The sequence below is a fragment of the Tursiops truncatus genome, chromosome 1 (assembly GCF_011762595.2).
Source record: "Tursiops truncatus isolate mTurTru1 chromosome 1, mTurTru1.mat.Y, whole genome shotgun sequence".
Lineage (NCBI taxonomy): Eukaryota > Metazoa > Chordata > Mammalia > Artiodactyla > Delphinidae > Tursiops > Tursiops truncatus.
In genome coordinates this window covers 126367702-126386615 of record NC_047034.1, presented here as the reverse complement: position 1 = coordinate 126386615, position 18914 = coordinate 126367702, and the positions used below count along the sequence as shown (strand labels likewise).

At 40.2% G+C, this 18914-nt stretch overlaps 2 protein-coding genes across 16 annotated transcripts in view; one reads left to right on the top strand and one right to left on the bottom strand.

The window, feature by feature from the left end:
- The window catches only part of MIER1 (MIER1 transcriptional regulator), a 56116-nt gene extending 53090 nt beyond the window's left edge, over positions 1–3026 (top strand). For all 14 annotated transcript variants that reach the window (XM_033865265.2, XM_019919676.3, XM_019919672.3 and 11 more), the window contains one exon: positions 23–3026. In XM_033865265.2, the coding sequence (XP_033721156.1) occupies positions 23–351 (329 nt within the window). In that variant the 3' untranslated portion in view covers positions 352–3026. The remainder of the gene's footprint in view (positions 1–22) is intronic.
- Positions 3027–14363: 11337 nt separating this feature from the next.
- SLC35D1 (solute carrier family 35 member D1) overlaps positions 14364–18914 on the bottom strand; it is a 53551-nt gene continuing 49000 nt past the window's right edge. For both annotated transcript variants that reach the window (XM_019919977.3, XM_019919976.3), the window contains one exon: positions 14364–18549. In XM_019919977.3, the coding sequence (XP_019775536.1) occupies positions 18441–18549 (109 nt within the window). In that variant the 3' untranslated portion in view covers positions 14364–18440. The remainder of the gene's footprint in view (positions 18550–18914) is intronic.

The following is an 18914-nucleotide window of genomic DNA, read 5'->3' as shown; positions in this document are numbered from 1 at the left end:
ATTCATGTTTCTTCCAACTTAGGGGTGTCATCTAACGGACCAGGTGAAACATTAAACAAAGAAGAAGTGAAAGTTGAAGGGTTACACGTTAATGGACCAACAGGTGGAAGTAAGAAACCACTTCACACAGATATGGATACTAATGGTTATGAAACAGATAACCTTACCACTGACCCAAAAATTGCCCATACGACTGCAAGAAATGAAAGTGATTTTGATGAAAAAAGTGAGAGACCTGCCAAAAGGCGAAGGGTGAACAGCAATGGAAAAGAAAGTCCGGGTTCTTCTGAATTTTTCCAAGATGCAGTCTCACATGGAAAATTTGAAGAACTTGAAAACACAGACGACTAAATTTTAGACTTATTTTACTTTCTTTGGAGTAAATTCTGGTGTGACTAAAGTTTTCAGGGTTGATGGGTGACCTTAAAAAGTTGACTTCCTTGAAGCAGTTGGTTAAAATTTGAAAATTTGAATTGTCCTAACTTTAGTAAATAAGATTTCATAATTCTGCCTTTTGCAGACTTTTTACTTTAAAATTGTGAAGGCCCTTTTAAGGATATAAAACAAATAGTTTAGTAAATTTGAAAGATATATCTGTACCTTCTCATTTGATGTATTAATCCTAAAATTTCACTACAAGGTACTTTTTGCTTAGTTTGATGGCAGAGAAGGAAAAAAACAAGTTCAAATTTCTGATTAACACCAATTTTTCTGAGTTTCTTGAAATGTCTTTTATGGCATTTTTCTTCTCCATACAAATTGAGTTATCATTAAGGAAACCCTTATGAATCCTGAAAGTTATGCTAGCATGATTTTTTTATATATAGAAGTTTAAAAATAAACCAAGTCAGGTTTGTATATGTAAAATTGTTGACATCAATGATGTCTTTCCATATTCTTATCTGGGCTTAAGAAATACATTCTGTATTTTTCCAGATTCTTTGTAGCCTTTGGAAGATTTTTACAGTACATATGTCTTGACTGAGCTGTCCTTTCTTAATACAAAAGCTTGTATAATTTTCTTAACTTGTACAGTTGGTAAACTTTTATGAGAGGAATTGATATTCTGAGTCTGTCAGCTTTCATTTTATTTTGCTAAGGTTTTTCTAATGAATTTTTAAGTGTTTGTGTAGTAACTAAGTCATGTTTCTTATATCCAGGTGGTAAAAGCATTCATAAAGGATTGTGAACATTTGTTTTTTTTCAAGTTTCTACTTAAGGACAAATAGTTTGAGAACTCTGAAATTAAGCATGATACTTAGATCACATAGTTTGTTTTGCATTTGCTATAATTTTCAAAATTATTTTTGAATCAAGACAAAAGTTTAATGTTGGCTTAAGTGCTTAAATGTATCATGCTGACCAGAATCCTGTTCAGTTATTTTTATATGCATTACAAAATTTCCCAGTTTTGCATTAAATAAACAGGGGAAAAGGTCAAGTGATACTTAGATGTTGGCACACACAAGGAGTTGGCAGGCAACAGTACTGATTTTATGAGGAAAAAGTGATAAAGTTAGAAGTTTTTAGACTTCCAGTTAACAATCCAGCTTTTCAGATTTGATAGTGTATTTCCAAAATGAAAATAAGATATTCAGTAACCACTGCTCTGTGTGATTACAAATAGGATCATCCATTTGCATAGCCTTGCAATAGTGCCATTTTATTTTTAGTGCAAAATTCTTGTTTAAAAAATGTAGTTTTATACAGCTGATAGACCAACCTATATCCAAACTTTTATAAAAGATTATTAACTATTGTTTTATCACACAGGCATACCCCAAATGCTTCTACTGATTCATTTTCAGCCATCAAAGAGCCAATGCCTTTTTAAAATAAATCTTCTGCGGTCTTGTTTTTAATGGCTCAACTGTCTAATGCAATTGAGTAGAGGTTTGCACTGAGAAATTGGTTTAGGCCTTATCCCCCATGAAGTATTACTATTAACCTATGTTCAGACTGCTTCCCTCCACCAATGTGAACAACTTTTTCTCCCCAAACAGTGTTAAAAGCCACTTTACAACACTTGACTTCATATGATGTAGATTTATTGTTGTTACATACACATCCAAGTAAATCAGAGTTTTGGGTGGAAGTGTTGAGAAGCGTGAACAACTTCTTGTTTTTGTTTTACCTAGAACATTAATTTATCCAGAATGGCAGCTTTTGCAGATGGTCACTATCCATTTTCTAAATCAGCTTTTATTATACGAATCCAAAGTGTCCTAGCTCTTTGTCAAAGGTGGTCTATAGAAATAGTGATGATGAACTTTAAGTTGTTGCAATATTAGAGTTGCCATTTTCACCTTTTTTTTGAAAGATGCATTTTGTTTGCAGGTTTGTGAAGTTCTTGCAGACTAACATTACAGGAACATTTTAAATAAATTCTCAGGCATGTTTGCAAATACGGCACATGTTGTATACATGTTAGGAAGTTTTACTTTTCTTGATCTTTTTAAAGTATGCCTAATGAAAGACATTCCACTATTATAATACATAATGCTCAGCTTTTCATAGAGAAATATTTAATTGTATTTTATGTTTATACAGGTATTTCACACAGTACTTTGTTCTTCATAATGCAGCCACTATAACTTGATGTCATTGCACTACTTTAAAAATTTTTAGTAATACCATGAATTTAATTTGCTTAAGAGTTAGTACATTTCATAACTCTTGAACTCTTGACAAATTGCATTGGGAAAAGAAGGCTTCGTTAATAGTTACTTAGTCTCCCTCACCCCATACCTACCCCCAGCAAAGCACTATCTATCTATCTTCATTTGGAATGGTTTTCTGTTTTATGATGATGTGCTTTCAAAAGAGTTCAAAATTTGTAACTCAGTTCAACACAAATCTGTTAAGCTTTCAAATGTATTTGAAGTAATATTCAAATAGGCATTTAAAATTATGAATTAGATGTTTTAAAATTTATGCATAGTAATTTTGCACTATTAGGAAATTCCCTTCCCCTGTTCCCTGTCTGCCATTCTGAATATGCTTATTAAAATATTTTTTTAAACATATTTGCCTATATAATGCTTTGTGAATGATTTTTATTAGATTGAATAGGTTTTAATTATAGATTTTAAGTTTGTATAATGCACACTGTTTACAATGCAAATATATACAACTTCTGTTCCTTCTGCTCCTAGACGAAGTGCGTGAACTAGTGTTTCGGTGGCTCCTGATCCCTTTGACCTCATGGGTGAATGATGTAGTTTTGTCTTTTTTTTTTCCTCCAGAGAGATCCTTTGGTCTGTGGACCTCTATTCACCTGTTTCTCTTCCTCTGAACTATTTAATTAAAAACATTTTGTTTCCTTCTTTTGCAGTGCAGTGTATATGGCACATGTGAATTTGCAGAAAAACTTTTGTCACAGTACTTGATTTACTCTCAATGGAAAATTAAGAGTGGGCACTTTGAAAATTGGGGCTGATGAATTTTCATAGGCAAGATGTGTGCTGATGACGCTAGGGGGTGTGTAACCAGCTCTATATCTCTACTAAATACCAAATCAGAAATACAGGTTTTCCTAACTATAATCCATATTCATGAAAAGTGCTAATGTGGAAAACCATATAAATCTCTCTCCCTAAAAATGACCTTCCTGTATCACATAAGTCTACTGATTATAAACTTTTTATCGTAAAATCGACTCTGCTCTTTAATAATCAAGTTTATCCTTTGCAGAATCTTAAGGGTCATACCCCCCCCAGTTATGGACTGATTTTATGTATTTAAATATCTGCATTAATCTGTCTTCTAATACCAATTTTCTGTAACCTTATTTCTTATTTACCCTTAGTATTGTGCTGGCATCTTTGACATCTGTATGTGTGTGTTTTTCCTTTTCTGAACATGATTGTTTTTTATCTTAATTTGTTTTTATACTAGCTTCTGTGACTTATTTAGGATACATAATACACAGTTGACCCTTGAACTAAACAGGTTTGAACTTAATGGGTCCATTTATATGCATATTTCTTTCAGTAGTAAATACTACAGCACTACATGATCCATGGTTGGTTGAATCCGTGGACGTGGGACACTGGATGAGAGAGGAATTGTATACAGAGGGCAGACTGTAAATTATATGCGGATTTTCAACTGCATAGAGGGTCAGCGCCCCAGCCCCTGCGTTGTCCACAGGTCAACTGTACTTAAAATGTCATTTTGCTTGTTCTAAGAAGTAAACTCGAATGTACTTCTAAAGTCTACTTATTCTGTGAAGAACACTGAGGAACTGCCATATAAACTGGACTTGAATTCTAATTCTCCTTTGTCCAAATTGATGATAAAGTTTTCTTTACATTTAAAGTCAGTGGTGACAAGTTTTCATCATGTTTCCATATAGAGTATTCAACAGATATTTGGGCCTGTACTTATGCAAGCTACTATGCTTGGCTTATGGCTTCAGAGGTGTGGCAACAGTAGAACTGTTGTAAGTGCAACAGTAGAACTGCATGCTGAGTACAAGGAGGGCACAAGGAGAGGAAGAGTAGGCACCATCTCAGGGAAATGAATTAATGACTCCATGCCCTATAATTCTAGCTAAATAAGATTTTCCTCTAACTTAATATATTTGTTAGAAATTAAGCGACATAAAATAAATGTACAAGTCCCGTAAGAAAGCATTTATTTTTACCATTTCCTGCAGGGCGGATTACAACAGCTGTGGATTATGCAGGACTCACCCCTTTTGTCATTCACTGTCCAGGGAGCACTACTGTAAGGTGGGGAAGCTCCTGATTTCCTAAAGAAAGAGGAGAGGTGAGGCCTAATCTAAATTTGGCCTGATTATACAATTTCACTTTTTGCTATTACCATCATTAACATGAATGGTTGACTGAATGTAGGGCTGGTTAAATGTGTCTTTCTGCACACCAACTAGAACATGTTTGCCAAGTGAGTTCAGGTAGGTTCTAAAATAAATGGTTTTGCTCTTTCTCTCCAAAAGACAATGGACTTCGAATTAATGTGAGGAATATACACTTAAGCTTTTTTTTTTTTTTTTTTTTTGCGGTACGCGGGCCTCTCACTGTTGTGGCCTCTCCCGTTGCAGAGCACAGGCTCCACACGCGCAGGCTCAGCGGCCATGGCTCACGGGCCCAGCCACTCCGCGGCATGTGGGATCCCCCCCGACCGGGGCACGAACCCGTGTCCCCCGCATTGGCAGACAGACCCTCAACCATTGCGCCACCAGGGAAGCCCCCCACTTAAGCTTTTTAAGCAGAAAAAGATCTGGACCCTGAGTTAGTGTGGTTTCTTTCAGGACTGAACGAAATGAAGCAGAGAATGGCATCAGAGCCATTTTAAATTCCTGAGCCACTTTAAACTCCCGACCAGAAAATCTGGGTTGAGGGAAAGAACTCGCCCTCAGTCTACCCTTGTCACCAGTTGTGCTTTAGCTGAGTGAACAAGAGAAACCAGCTCTGGCTGTGGTGCCAGTCGTTCTGAGTCTGAATACTCCATTAATCCCCTCTGAACACATATTTGTAGAGGGTGGAAATTTGGATGGCTGGTGGTTCTGAGCTTTCAAACAGCCTGAATTCCCGGCTCCATGAACTGCCTTGCCATGTGGCCTTCTTACTGCATTGCTGTCTGCATCTGCCTCCAGTGTTCAGCAGACAAGTGGTTGCATTTCAGAAACACACTATAAACACAACTGGGCTGTGTCTACAAATCTCCTAAGTGGCTAATGCTAATATTCGGCCAAAAAGGATGAAACAGCTCGTTTAGCTCTCTCCTCTGCCACAATCTGTGTCATACCTTTAAGTGAAAAGAGCAGGATGACCCCAGTTTTGTTCAAGGGATATATTTCATGCATATGTATGGTTAGGAAAAACGAAGGCCATATGCCAAAAATGTTATTTCTAGGTGGATTTACACTGGCTCTTACTAAAGACTTAAGTCTTCTATGTAGCACTAGTCACAGGGGGCATTTTGGTTTTGTAGGATTATCACCCCCTTGTGATCGTAAGCCTCATGAGAGGAAGGGCCATGTTTGTTTTCTGACTATCCTCTCAGAAGATTGACCCACTCATTTCCTTATCTCTGATTATACCTCCATTACAACCAAGGGATAGTCTAAAATATGCACAGTTGACCCTTAAACACAGATTTGAGCTGTGTTGGGTCCTCTTATACGTGGGTATCTTTTTCCAATAAATATAGTGCCTGTATTTCCATTTTACAGGGGGGAAGGTTAGTGTTTGATTGGAGATCACAATATGGGGAATCAAAAGAATTAGGGTTTGAGTCCTGATTCTATCCAAACTCTCAGCTTCCTGCCCTTGGGTGAGTCATTTACTAGTCCCTTTGTTTTGGAGGCAGAAATAGCAGTACTTGGATTTTCGACTGCACAGGATTGGGGTAGGCACCCCTAACACTCCCACTATTCAAGGGTCAACTGTACTTTATTCAGAATCCTATTCAAACAGCCTTTTCTACACCATGCCACCTCTTTCCATCCCACTTATCCAAATTCAGCCATATTTCAAGATTTCCCCTCTTGATTTGGCCACTACTTTTGTCATACATATTGTGCTAAATAAACAGCTGAACTGCCCATCTGTAAAATAAGCATGACACCCACAGTGCCAGTATCACAGGGATTATACAATCACACATGGGAAATTTTTTTTATCCCCAGAAAGTACTAGATAAAGACCTAGTAGTAGTACAGGTCTATAATCCCCTACCCAAAATCCCCACAGCCAGAATTTTTCAGATTTTAGGGAGGTAATACATCTGTTCTATAAAAGATCCATGGCAGGGTATAGAACCTATGGTAAAAACACTTATGTCCACAATAAAATGTATTCGTATTCATACAAATTTCAGGTCAAATACTGCTGCCAAATGAGTTTGCCAACAAACTCAAGAAAAAACTTGGTTTTCAGAGCAATGTGAATTTCAGAACTACAAGCTTGTAGTAGCCTTCAAATCTGGTAGTGGTCACTTGGCAGTTGATTCCAATTTCCTTTACTTTGTTATGTGACTGGCAAAGAGGAAGGTAAACAGGAAGCCGAAAGTAAAATAGCAGGGTGTGCTTTGCTAGGTACGGCAGCCACAACAGAACCCTGTACACTGGTCCTTCCGCAGAGCCAAGAAGCAGCCTGTACATGAAGAGCAAGAGGGTGAGAGGAACCTGCCAGAGCCCAGATGTAGCCCTTCTGGAACCTCCCACTCAGTCCTCTGATTTTATAGAAGGGAAAACCTAAGGCCCAAAATGGAGAAATCACTTGTCCAAAGTTCAACAGCCTTAGACTGAGCTTCTTAGACAAGATCAGATCCCTCTGTCTCTCTCTTTCACGACACTTAATAGTTATATAAGTAGGTATGCGTGGCTAGGGCCATGGGCTCAACCCTTGGCCAATCAGTCCCTATGGCCAGGGAAGTGAATACTATTAGCCATCCTTTAGCCAACTCATAAGGTGGGAGCTCCTTTTGGATTCATTTGGCTAGGACAGTTGGGGAAGAGCCATTCCCTCAAAAGGAGCATATGCCGATCACAGACGAACGGTCATCAGGCAGCTAAAACAAGCCTATTGCAAATAATACATGTACCATTATTGAGTGATTGCCATTACATGCACTGGGCTAAACACTCATAAACCAATCTCAAAACGATATTTCCCCCAACTTACAAATGGGGAAACTAAGCCACCTTGAGAAGTTGAAAGACTTAACCTTTCCAATCATTGGGATTTTGTTCACTTTGTATTTTTCCAGGTTGGATCTTTGCGTTCAGGGAAGATGTGTGTTCTGGGGTAAAAAGCAGATGTTGCTTGCAAACAACATTTTCTCCTAGCCTGTTTCCCACAAGTCAGTTTTGGAAAGGAGAAAGTCCGCAAATTGAAAAGATGGTCAGTAGGCTCTGACAAAAGCTAGAATGCAAATCTCGTTGAGTAAGACATCAAAGGAATGGCTGCATGGGGTGTAGGACAGGCTGCACTCAACGCACTGGAACTTCCAGGAGTAAAAAATATCACTGTGCCGAAGTCTGGAATCTGTGGTGCCACCTGCCTTCAAAGGACACCTTAGAGTTAGTCATTAAGATGAGTTCAGCAGTGACCATGAGGGACTGAAGACAAGAATGTCCCCCTTCTATATTCTAGGCACCAGGTGACTCTCCCTTCAATCTTGTCTAACCTTAGAGAAGGACTGAGATTGAATATCCTGCCAAGTGGCAAGATGGGGACTCATGTAATTTGATTTAAAAGAATAATTTGACATTTCCTCCACATGCAGACATTACACTGTACTGCAGCTCCAAGAACTCAGAGCAAAAGGTAGGCCTTACAGGAAGGCAAATTTATATTCTGTACAGCAAAGAATTTCTCACAATTACCACTGTCCAACAATGGGACCTTCCTGTGCCTGTTTCCTCACCTCTAAAATAAAGTTAATAATGGGACTTATATTAAAGGACAGTTTAGAGGATTCGAATGTACTTATATGTAAGGTGCCAAGAAGAAATGCCTCCCTAGCATGTAGCAAATGCTCAATAAACTTATTTTTACTGTGGGTAGTGGATGTACTCTGTTCCATGGCTACACTTCAAATTTACCTTTTTGGAAAACACTTGGAAACCTAAGATAAATACTTAACAATGTTCATGTTTGGTCTCCTGAAGACATTAGATTTCAGCCAAAAAAAAAAAAAATTCACCACAGTTTTACTTACTTATAAACAAAAAATAGAAACAGATCTCATCATCACCTATTAATCCTACCTCCTAAAATAACTCAAATCCTGTTTCTCTGCCGTGCTTTCACAACCGCGTTAGGACCCCATCATTTCTCAGCAGGACTGTGCATCCTTCTCTAGCTGATGTACTTACCTGTACAGTCCCACCCTTCTTTGACCACCACCTGACAGTAAGCTGCACAGCAACCTCAGCGATCTTGTTATTGTGCAAATCTGATCTATAGCAGTTCCTTGATTTAGGCACACTGGTAGCCAGTGGGCCAAACCTGGCTGGCAGATTTGTTTTAATTCGAATGCCTTTAAGCAGGTAGGTACCACAAGCCCTACCACTCACTGTCCTATGTACTGATTGCATTCTTTCAGATTCACACTTCTTTCCTGCCTGGGCCCTGTAAGATTTGAATTTGTCAGTCTACAGTATACAATCCAAATACTGCAGCTGGCATAATCTTTCTGAAATGAAGAAGAGGCTATGTTTCTGCCTTGCTGTGCTCAAAAAATGTAGCTATTAATTGGCTACTCTTTGTCTAGATGTATTCAATTCAGGAAATACTGTGTCCCTACAACGTTACCCAGCACTCTTCTACGTGCTGTGCCGGGGACACAAGAGCAAACAAAACAGACCAACATCTCTGCCTTCATTAAGCTTAAATTTGATGAGAGGAGATAAAGCATGGAAGGGGAAGGGAGTATGGTGGGGTACCATTTCAGATCCGCTGGCCAAGGAAGGCCCACAGAGATGGGGGCATGTGCTCTAAAGACTTGGGGGGAGGGGTGGAATGCATTCCAGACAGAAACAGATACAGTGGCCCTGGAATGCTGGAGGCCTGTCCCTCCAATAGCTTCTCAGTTGAATCCTAGTTGTCCCTCAAGAATCAGCTCAAAGGCAGTTTCTCCCAAGAAATTTTTCCTACCATTCCCAGGTAGAATGGCATTCTTCCTCCCAGAGATTCTTACATATAGCTCAGATAATTTCATGATTCTGTCATCATGTGTAGATATTGGCCTCAAAAATATCCACTGAAAAAAATAAGTTACCTGAAGGATAAGCAGACATGATGAGGAGCTCTGGTGAAACTCTCCTACTGCATTCTCCTAACGCAGGGATGTTATCTGGAATTCTTTGGAAAAAAGGTTTTGGAATCAAAGTCCAGATTTCAGTTTATCAGCTGAGGGACAAATCCCTCAGCCTTGTTTAAGCCACCAATTGTACATTGCCCCATGAAAACGCATGATAGAGGCCTAACTCTGTAACAGCATATAGTACGCATAAATAAGTAAATCATAGTGCTTTTCTCCTTCCTGGAAAGCAAATTGCTTTCCACCATAGATTCCCCCAGTGGTAGCTGTGGCCACAAGAGGGCACCATCAGCGTAACTGAAAAGCATGGCTGCTTTGCCTACTCAGGCTCCACCAGCCACCAGCTCCTGCCAGCTTTAAGTCCACTGTGTGTGAACTCCGAATGAAGAATGCCAACTGACAGGCATATGGTGGTGATGAGCTTGGTACCACCAAGTATATTACAAGCAGACGAGGAGAAACAAGTATCCAGTGCCGTGGGGAAGAGCAAAGGCTGATCAGGATAGGAATGTGGGTTCCACAACCACAGTGCACAGCTGTACCTCCCTCAGCTTCACCTGTAAAACAAGGTCGTGCCAGGCCTCTGCTACAGGCTGTGCGCTGGCTTCAGTGAGCTCAGTCTTGCTCGATGGATGGATGAACAAACAGATGTGATGAGAGCTTCAGGGAAGAAGTCCTGAGGACACGTGGTCACTGCTCACCTGCTGTGGATACACAAAGTCCCCAGCTCTGCGCTCTGCCCCTCTCGACAGTGCCTCTTCCATGCTGCTCCCCAATAACCAAGGGCCCTGTGTGCGGAAGCCAAGCGAGACGATAAACCAGCAAGGGGCTGTGTGAAAGAGCATATATCTCACAAATTAGAAAGAAAAAAACTCTAAGATGATATTTAAAAGTTGATTAAAACACATGCCTTAAAGGACAGTCTCTTCAACAACTGGTGCCAGAAAAGCTGGATATTCACATGGAAAAAAAAAAAAAAGCTGGATCCTTACCTTGAACCATACACAAAAACTAACTAAAAACAGATCCAAGACTTAAAATTATAAAACTCTTAGAAGAAAACGTAGACAAAAGGCTTCATGACAATGGATTTGGCAATTATCTCTTGGATATGATACCAAAAGCATAGTCAACAAAAGTAAAAATAGACAGATTGCACTATGTCAAAATTTAAAACTACATCAAGGACACCAGTCAACAAGAATCAAAAGGCAACCTCCAGAATGGGAGAAAATATTTGTAGATAATATATTTGATAAGGGGTTAAAATTCAGGATATTTATGAAGAAATGCCTAAAATTCAAGAACAAAAAAATCCAATTGAAAAAAATGGACCTGAATAGACATTTCTCCAAAGAAAGTATATTAAGTGGCCAACGAATATATGAAAAAATGCTCATTAATCATTAGGAAAATACAAGTCACAGTAACATATCACCTCACACCCAGTAGGATGGCTACCATCAATAAAACAGAAAATAACAAGTGTTGAAACTGGAACCCTTGTGCACTACTGGTGGGAATGTAAAATAGCACAGCCACAATGGAGAACAGTATGGCAACTCCCCAAAAAATTAAAAATAGAATTATTATATGATCTAGCAACTCCAAAAAGAATCGAAAGCATATTCGCACACCCACTCCTATAGATTGTGTCCCCTCCCCCTCCCCCAATTTATATGTTGAAACCCCAATCCCCTATAAGATGGTATTTGGAGATGGGGCCTTTGGGAGGTAATTAGGTCATGAGGGTGGAGACACTCAGGATTAGAGCCCTTATCAGAAAAATCAAGACAGCGTGCTTCCTCTCTGCTCTCCACCACGTGAGGATATGAGAAGATGGACATCTGCAAACCAGGAGGTGGGCTCTTACCAGACGCCAGATCTGCTGGCATTTTGACCTTGGACATCCCAGCCTCAGAACTGTGAGAAAAAAAAATGTCTGTTGTTTACCCAGTCTGTGGCAACTTGTTAGAGCAACCCAAAGTGACAGCTTGGCTTGTTTGGCAGTATTATTCAGAATAGCCACAAGGTGGAAGAAACCAAAGTGTCCGTCAGTGGATGAACGGATAAATAAAAGCTGGTATATACATACAATGGAAAATTATTCAGCCTCAAAAAAGAAATTCTGACACGTGCTACAACACGGATGAACCTCAAGGACATTAAGTGAAATAAGACAATCACAAAATGACAAATACTGAATGATTTCACTCATACGAGTTATCTAGAGTAGTCAAATTCAGAGAGACAGAAAGTAGAATGGTAGCTGCCAGGGACTAGGGGGAAGGGGAAAATGGGGAGCTCTTTAATGGTTATGGATGTCAGTTTTACAAGATGAAAAAGTTCTGGAGACTGATTGCACAACAATGTGAATATACATTATACGACTGAATTGTACACTTCAAAAGTATTAGGATAGTAAATTTTATGTTTTACCGCTTTTTTTTTTTAATGCCTTAATATACTTCTACCTCTGTTGAGTGTGCCAGTACCAAAAAATGCTTCCTGATGAGCATGTTTTATTTGGGGGTTATTTCCTAATAAAGCTACTCAGAGTCTTAAACACGATGAAGCAGATGAAATATTTTAAAAGCAGAGAGGTTATCAGCATTTTTTTTCCTTTCAGCTTACCACAAGTACACCAAAGACACTGGATATTTAGTCATATGTGCTATTCATGCAAAGCATTGAATGGTTATAAAAGAAAAACTGCCCCTGGGTCTTCTTCTCAATGCTCTACTCACAATATTTCTGGTCACCAAATGTGTGTGTGTTTCCCTACCAAGCCAGTCTGCTACACAGGTTGTAACAGGAACTGTAATTCAGTTCCGACACTATGTACCCGGAGTTAGCATCAGATCCTGCAGGCTAAGGGCTCAGTCTCACAAGACTGTTCCCCAACCCATTTCCAACACAAATCACAAATCCAGACTGTTACCTGTGCTTCTGAACAAACAGCTATATATCACACCCTCTCCTCACATTGGATTAATTTGTTAAGAGTGGCTCACAGAACTCAGGAAAACAGTTTACTTACTAAACTACCAGTTTATTACAAAAGGATACAAATCAGGAACAGCAGATGGAAGAGATGCAGAGGGCAAGTACATGGAGAAGGGTGCCGAGATTCCATGCCCTCTCCAGAAGCATCATCATCCCAGCACTTATGCATGTTCGATAATCTGGAAGCTGTCCAGATCTCAAAGTTCATGGATTTTTATGTAGGCTTCATTATGTTGACAAGATTGACTAAATCACTGGCCATTAGTGATTGATTTAACCTCCTGCCCCTCTCCCCTCCACTTGGAGGGGGCGGGTGTGTGGAGGTTGAAAGTTCCAATATAAATCATTCAGTTGGTTCCCCGGGCAACCAGCTCCCAGCCTTAGGGAGTTTCCAAAAGTCACCTCATTAACATAAACTCAGGTATGGTTGAAAGATGCTAAGGAAAGACACCCATTTCACTGTTACGGCTCTGGAGCTATTTCAGGAACTGGAAACGATACTAAATACTGTAACAAAAGATGTTCCTATAGCTCTTATAGAAAATTATAAGGGGGCTTCCCTGGTGGCGCAGTGGTTGAGAGTCCACCTGCCGATGCAGGGGACATGGGTTCGAGCCCCGGTCTGGGAGGATCCCACATGCCGCGGAGCCGCTGGGCCCATGAGCCATGGCCGCTGAGCCTGCGCGTCTGGAGCCTGTGCTCCGCAACAGGAGAGGCCATAACAGTGAGAGGCCCGTTTACCACACACACACAAAAAAAAAAATTACAAGGGTTTTAGGAGCTGTGTGCCAGGAACAGGGACAAAGACCAAATGTATATTTCTTATTATAAATCATAATATCACAACGGCAAACAGTATTTTCTCTATTACTGGGTCTCAGTTAACTAACTTGGATGCCATCCTCTTAAATTCAGGCATACTTATGGCTCTTGACTGTCTTTGTAGGCACTTAGAAAGAAATTTTAATACATGTGTTGAAGAAAAAGTATTTATTTGACACCTTTACAAAAATATTTAGGCACATAATTTTCATATTATGTCACCTGATTTACATATCTCAATCCTCGGTACCTTTTAAAAACACTAAAATGGTCATTTGGTAAATAGAATCTGTATTGAAAAAATACTGTGATAGGCTAACATTTGTAGACAAACTCAGTTGATTATCAGCATGAGAAAGAAACATTTATGAACAAAATAATCTCTAAAAACATTTTTGTGAGACAAAAAAATCTAACCAGTAGATTTCTTTTTAAAAAGTATTTTCAAAAAAGCAAGCTTAAAAAAAAACCCACCATAGAATACCTCCTCATACCATGATGAAGTGGCACCCTAACAGTAAGAACTAGAAGGTAGGTTTAGAAAACAGCAATGGTGCCAGAGGTTCACAAACACCAACTGATAAAAGCCTGGACACAGAGACAGCATGAAGTTGATGCATTTAATTCGGAGAAGGGAAGAAGGAATGTCTGACCTATACAGGAGCTACCTTAAGGTGACAAACTGGGAAAGTTTTAACGGAATCACCATTCTGAAGTCTAATTATCTTCCTCTCAGGTAGAAAATAATTTTTCTTTCTTTTTTTTTTTTAATTTACCAAATACGAAAGTAATTTTATTTTTTTTTTAAACAGATGGATTCACCTGCATCACACAATATCCACAATTATATCCAGTAGGTATTTAATAAAAGACGGCCGTGAGCAGAAACCATTCTTTAACCGTGAGCAGAAACTGTTCTTTGAAACTAAGCATTCTAGAGGCAACAAAGTATAGGGTCACATTTTAAAAGAAATACACTGCCCAGCCTCTAGCATTTTAAGGAGCACAAATTAAGAATCTTAATCTTTGCCTATAGTCTTACCATGAAATAATGACAATAACAACATGTGCTGAGTGCCTAATATGTAGGAGGCGTTGTGCTGAGTACTTTGCATCTGTTATCTCATTTATTCTGAGTATCTTTTTTCCCCTCAGGGAGGGAAAAATCAATTACAGCCTCATTCACAAGGAGGACCAGTAGTACACAGCTGTAGCTCTGAGGGAGGAAGCAAGAATGCACGCACGAGAGGGAGGAGGGACCCAGGCTAGTCACAGAAGTCTAATGGCCTGGCACGCATCTCAGAGCTGGGGGACTAGTAGGAGTTATAACTCCTCTTAGATTAAAAAAGTGCTTCATTCAGCGCAGTGGGTGGGACACCCCTGATCAGCGGTGCTGACAACTGTGCAGGCAGCTTTTACTCATAAATCACGGACTCCTTTCATCTGCTTCTTTCTCTCAATCGGGTTCTGGCTAAAGAATTACACATTCCTTGAGAACAAGAACCCTGCCCTCTTCACCTCAGGTGCCCCAGAGCTTAGCATAATGCCTGGAATAAAACAGTCAATCTTTGCTCACTGAATGACACCATAATAATGAAAGCAAAGGCAGGCCCTCCCCAAATCCTGGGTTCCTTCCCAAACCAGTCAAAAGTGAAATTCTATTATTCTTTCCACGAAGATCCTACATCAGCGTTACTGATGTGAACTTACCATGCATTCCTGATACACTAGGACTACAAACAACAAACCTGCAAACATACTTTTCTTTCTTAACCTACGTGCAAGTTGGATCCTACAAATGACTGACTCATACAGCCAACTGCCATATAAGGGTATTAAAAATCACCTGACATGTTTGCAATGTGTACCCTGGCCAACCAGGGTTATTCAAATCAATCTGGCACTGCCTGAAAAACAGACTGGCCAAAGACAACATCACTGTCACTGACTCAAGAAGAGGAGCCACTAGTCACTAATGTGTTTTCAAAATTCTCACCACAGCTCATCTGTCTCAAAGGGCAAATTTAAGCATTTAACTCTATACTGTCTCTCTTTCTTCCAAGAGGTAGTTAACAGGTCAAAGAACTTTTGCCTTATCAGATGCTGGAATGCCAGGTAAATCTCTTTGTGTGTGCCATAACCAAGCCTGCACGTAATTGAAAACAAACTTCAAAACTGGTTGGCCAGTCTATTCAGTCTCCAACTTCTCCAGGCTTCCTTCTCTTATCTTGAAATGTTGGTGGCAGTTGAAGGGGGCATCCAGCAATCAACATGGACAGAGCAGAAGCTGTAAACTACTCTACTGCTTCTAAGCATCCAGAAAGTTCAGCATAGGCCAGGAGCCCTGAGGTCATGTGCATCTAGTGAAGTTATAACTATTCATGATTTCCTCAAATAAACCTGGAGAGATGACAGATCTTCAAGGGAACCTGATCCCCAAGAAGCAGTGCAACCCCTGGTGGGGTTTTAGTCCAACACCTCTAAATGCACACGAAGTATTTCTAGCATCAAAGTTCCCTCCTCCGTGTGGCTGACAGAAGAAGGAACAGAACTGCTAAAATTAGCTCCCACGACTTCCCACTGTCCCCAGTGGCAAAACCAGGCAGTGGCAGCAACATTCACAGCCAGAAGTGCATGTCAACCGAGGCCAGCCCGGAAGTGAGACAGAAGCTCAGGCATGTAGACTGACCCATCATTCTCCCTGATTCACAAAGCCTATTCCTCTCTGACTCCAAATTCAATCAACAGATTGCCTCCCTGACAGAGCTCAAGCTAGCTTAGCTGGCAGCCCCGTTTCCTCACTCCCTCAGAGGAGGAGGGAGGTTATCATTGGCAGCATGGTTCAGTGGAAAAAACAGGAATTGTGACTTACTAGCAAGTCACCTAACTTTCTCTGAGGCTTGTTTTCTTATCAATAAAACAGGGACAACAAGATATCTTGTACAAGATAATATCCTATTCTCCCACTTGAATTTTCTCAGCTCACATAATACTGGAAAAAAGTGAGCCTTAGGACCCCTTACCTGGAGCTTATAACTTAGGAGTTGGCCATGAGGCTAATTCTAGGGACCCAGCACCACCGGCCAGGCTTCGATAAAGACAAAATAAGGGAAAGATATGAAAGTGAAATGACCTCAATATAATACTTTTTCAAAAATAAAAAGAAATCAAAACCTTCCAGGTCCCCTGTTGAGGCCCCAAAATACTAACTGTTTAGGTCAACAAAGGCCAGTAGATTGCAAACCTAATGAAATGGAAGCCAGAGTGTACACCAACACAAAGGTACCCAGCCTCTTACACAATGATTGCACAGCTGGCCTGAGCAAACACTCATCTCCAAAGTCAATGGATGTCTCTAAAGCCAAGTCACACTACTGTGTTCGAGTTAACACCTGACCCACCCAAAGAGGCAATTTAGGCATGCCCATCCACAGCTGCTCTCCAGGATGCAGCGCTGGTCTTGAGAGAAGCGGGCATGCCCATCAAGTGACCAAGGGAGGTGGGATGTAGGTGGGAGCGTCCAAAGGAAATAGGTATGCTCGTGCCACTCAAGTGGAAAGGAAGATGATGGCTCTAACACTGACACTGCCAGAGACAGTCCAAGCCTCAACAATGGAGAAACATCTAACCAGCCTTTCTCCTCAAACCATACTCTCAAAAATATAAGATGTAGACATATTGATTCAAGGATGAGTAAAAAGAGTAGCAACCAAACCCAGAGGTGGGAAGCATGGGGAAACATGATGGTCCCCTTCCCTGCATGCCATTCTCACTCAGAGAAGAAAGGCTGAGTTGCATGGTTTACAATTGCAGCTTTTCACATACATGTGACATACACTGTAGCATGTGGTTTCGCATCGCTGTGGGGCTGGTAGACAGGTGCTTCCAACCCTGCTTACAGATCTGCAGTTTCTGAGAGCTGAAAAAATTTCCATGACTTGTTCATAGTCACAACGTCTTCTAAATAAATCAACAGAGCTAAGTTCTCTGTCTAACCCTCGGTCACTATAGCAGGAGTGAGAGCAAGGCAACTACCTCCAAAACATCCCTTTACCCCCAAGCACTTAGCACAATGCCTGGCACATAACTACATACTCAGTACATTTTAGTTGAATGAATGAATCAGAGACAGACGAATAAATGAGGAAAAGGCCTACTTCCTCCGTCCCTTCATTATCCTCATCCTACACAACAAAGAGGGAATAGAATATTTTCAAGGAAAGCACTCTGTTCATCCCATGAGTTCTTAGGGAAGCCAGCGTGGAAACCAATACACTTCAAAGCTGCACACATTTCTTTAGCGCCAAAGATGTCATCTTTGGCAAAAGGAGTGATGACATCCTTATGAAGAAAATGCAATTGTTAAGAAAGAAAATTCAAAGAAGAGAAACTTAAGCTCCTTGGCTGCATTTCCAGCAGAAGGAAGGCTCAAGTGCCTCCAGACGCGGCAACGATGTGAATGCTGAGGCTCCAGGTGAAGCACTTCATATCCGCAGCTCTCAGGGACACCTGGATATCGAACTATGGAATAAAATATTTTCAAAACATTGATGTTTCACTGTTGGCATAGAAGAAAAATAAATTAAAAAGCCCAGTACATTTTCCAGTCTGATATAAATTAATTCAAATGGCATATTTAAAAGAGTCAATTATAAGTCTCATAAAATTTTAAAAGGCAGCAATCAATCCTCAGATTGTACAAGTGCAAAGGAATGGTATTTTCTCCATAATCAAGACACCTCAGAATCTGTATAAGAACTGCCAGTGTTCCGAGCTGATCAAAAACTCGGGCCTATGTAGCTGATGCAATCCTCTGGTCATACTGCTCCTTTCCCCTTAATGTCCAGCTTGTTACTGGCCTCTGACTGTTTGTTCAGCTGCTCTTCAGAGAAAGTGATGTAGGAATACACCAGGCTCCCAGCAATGCTGCAAAATAGAAAACCACCATCAGAGAAGAAGGAAGGAATGGCAAATGTAAGGGAGACTGGTGTGAGCACTGGAGCTACCTTTACAAATCAACAGCACAGAAAACTAAAACATATAGCATTTTCATCTACCAAACTAGAGACATTTCCCTCATCATGATATTATCCACTGCTGTTGATGCTTTGGGAAAATGAATGTTTGCACATAGTTGCCAGCAGGAGTGCCAATTTTATATAGCCTTTCTGCACGACAATTTGTTGAAATAAAAACCCTTAGAATTCGGCTTATCCTTTGACCTAGCAATCCATTTCATGGATGAATTGTATACATCTTCACAGACTTATTGACAAAGTATTTACCACAAA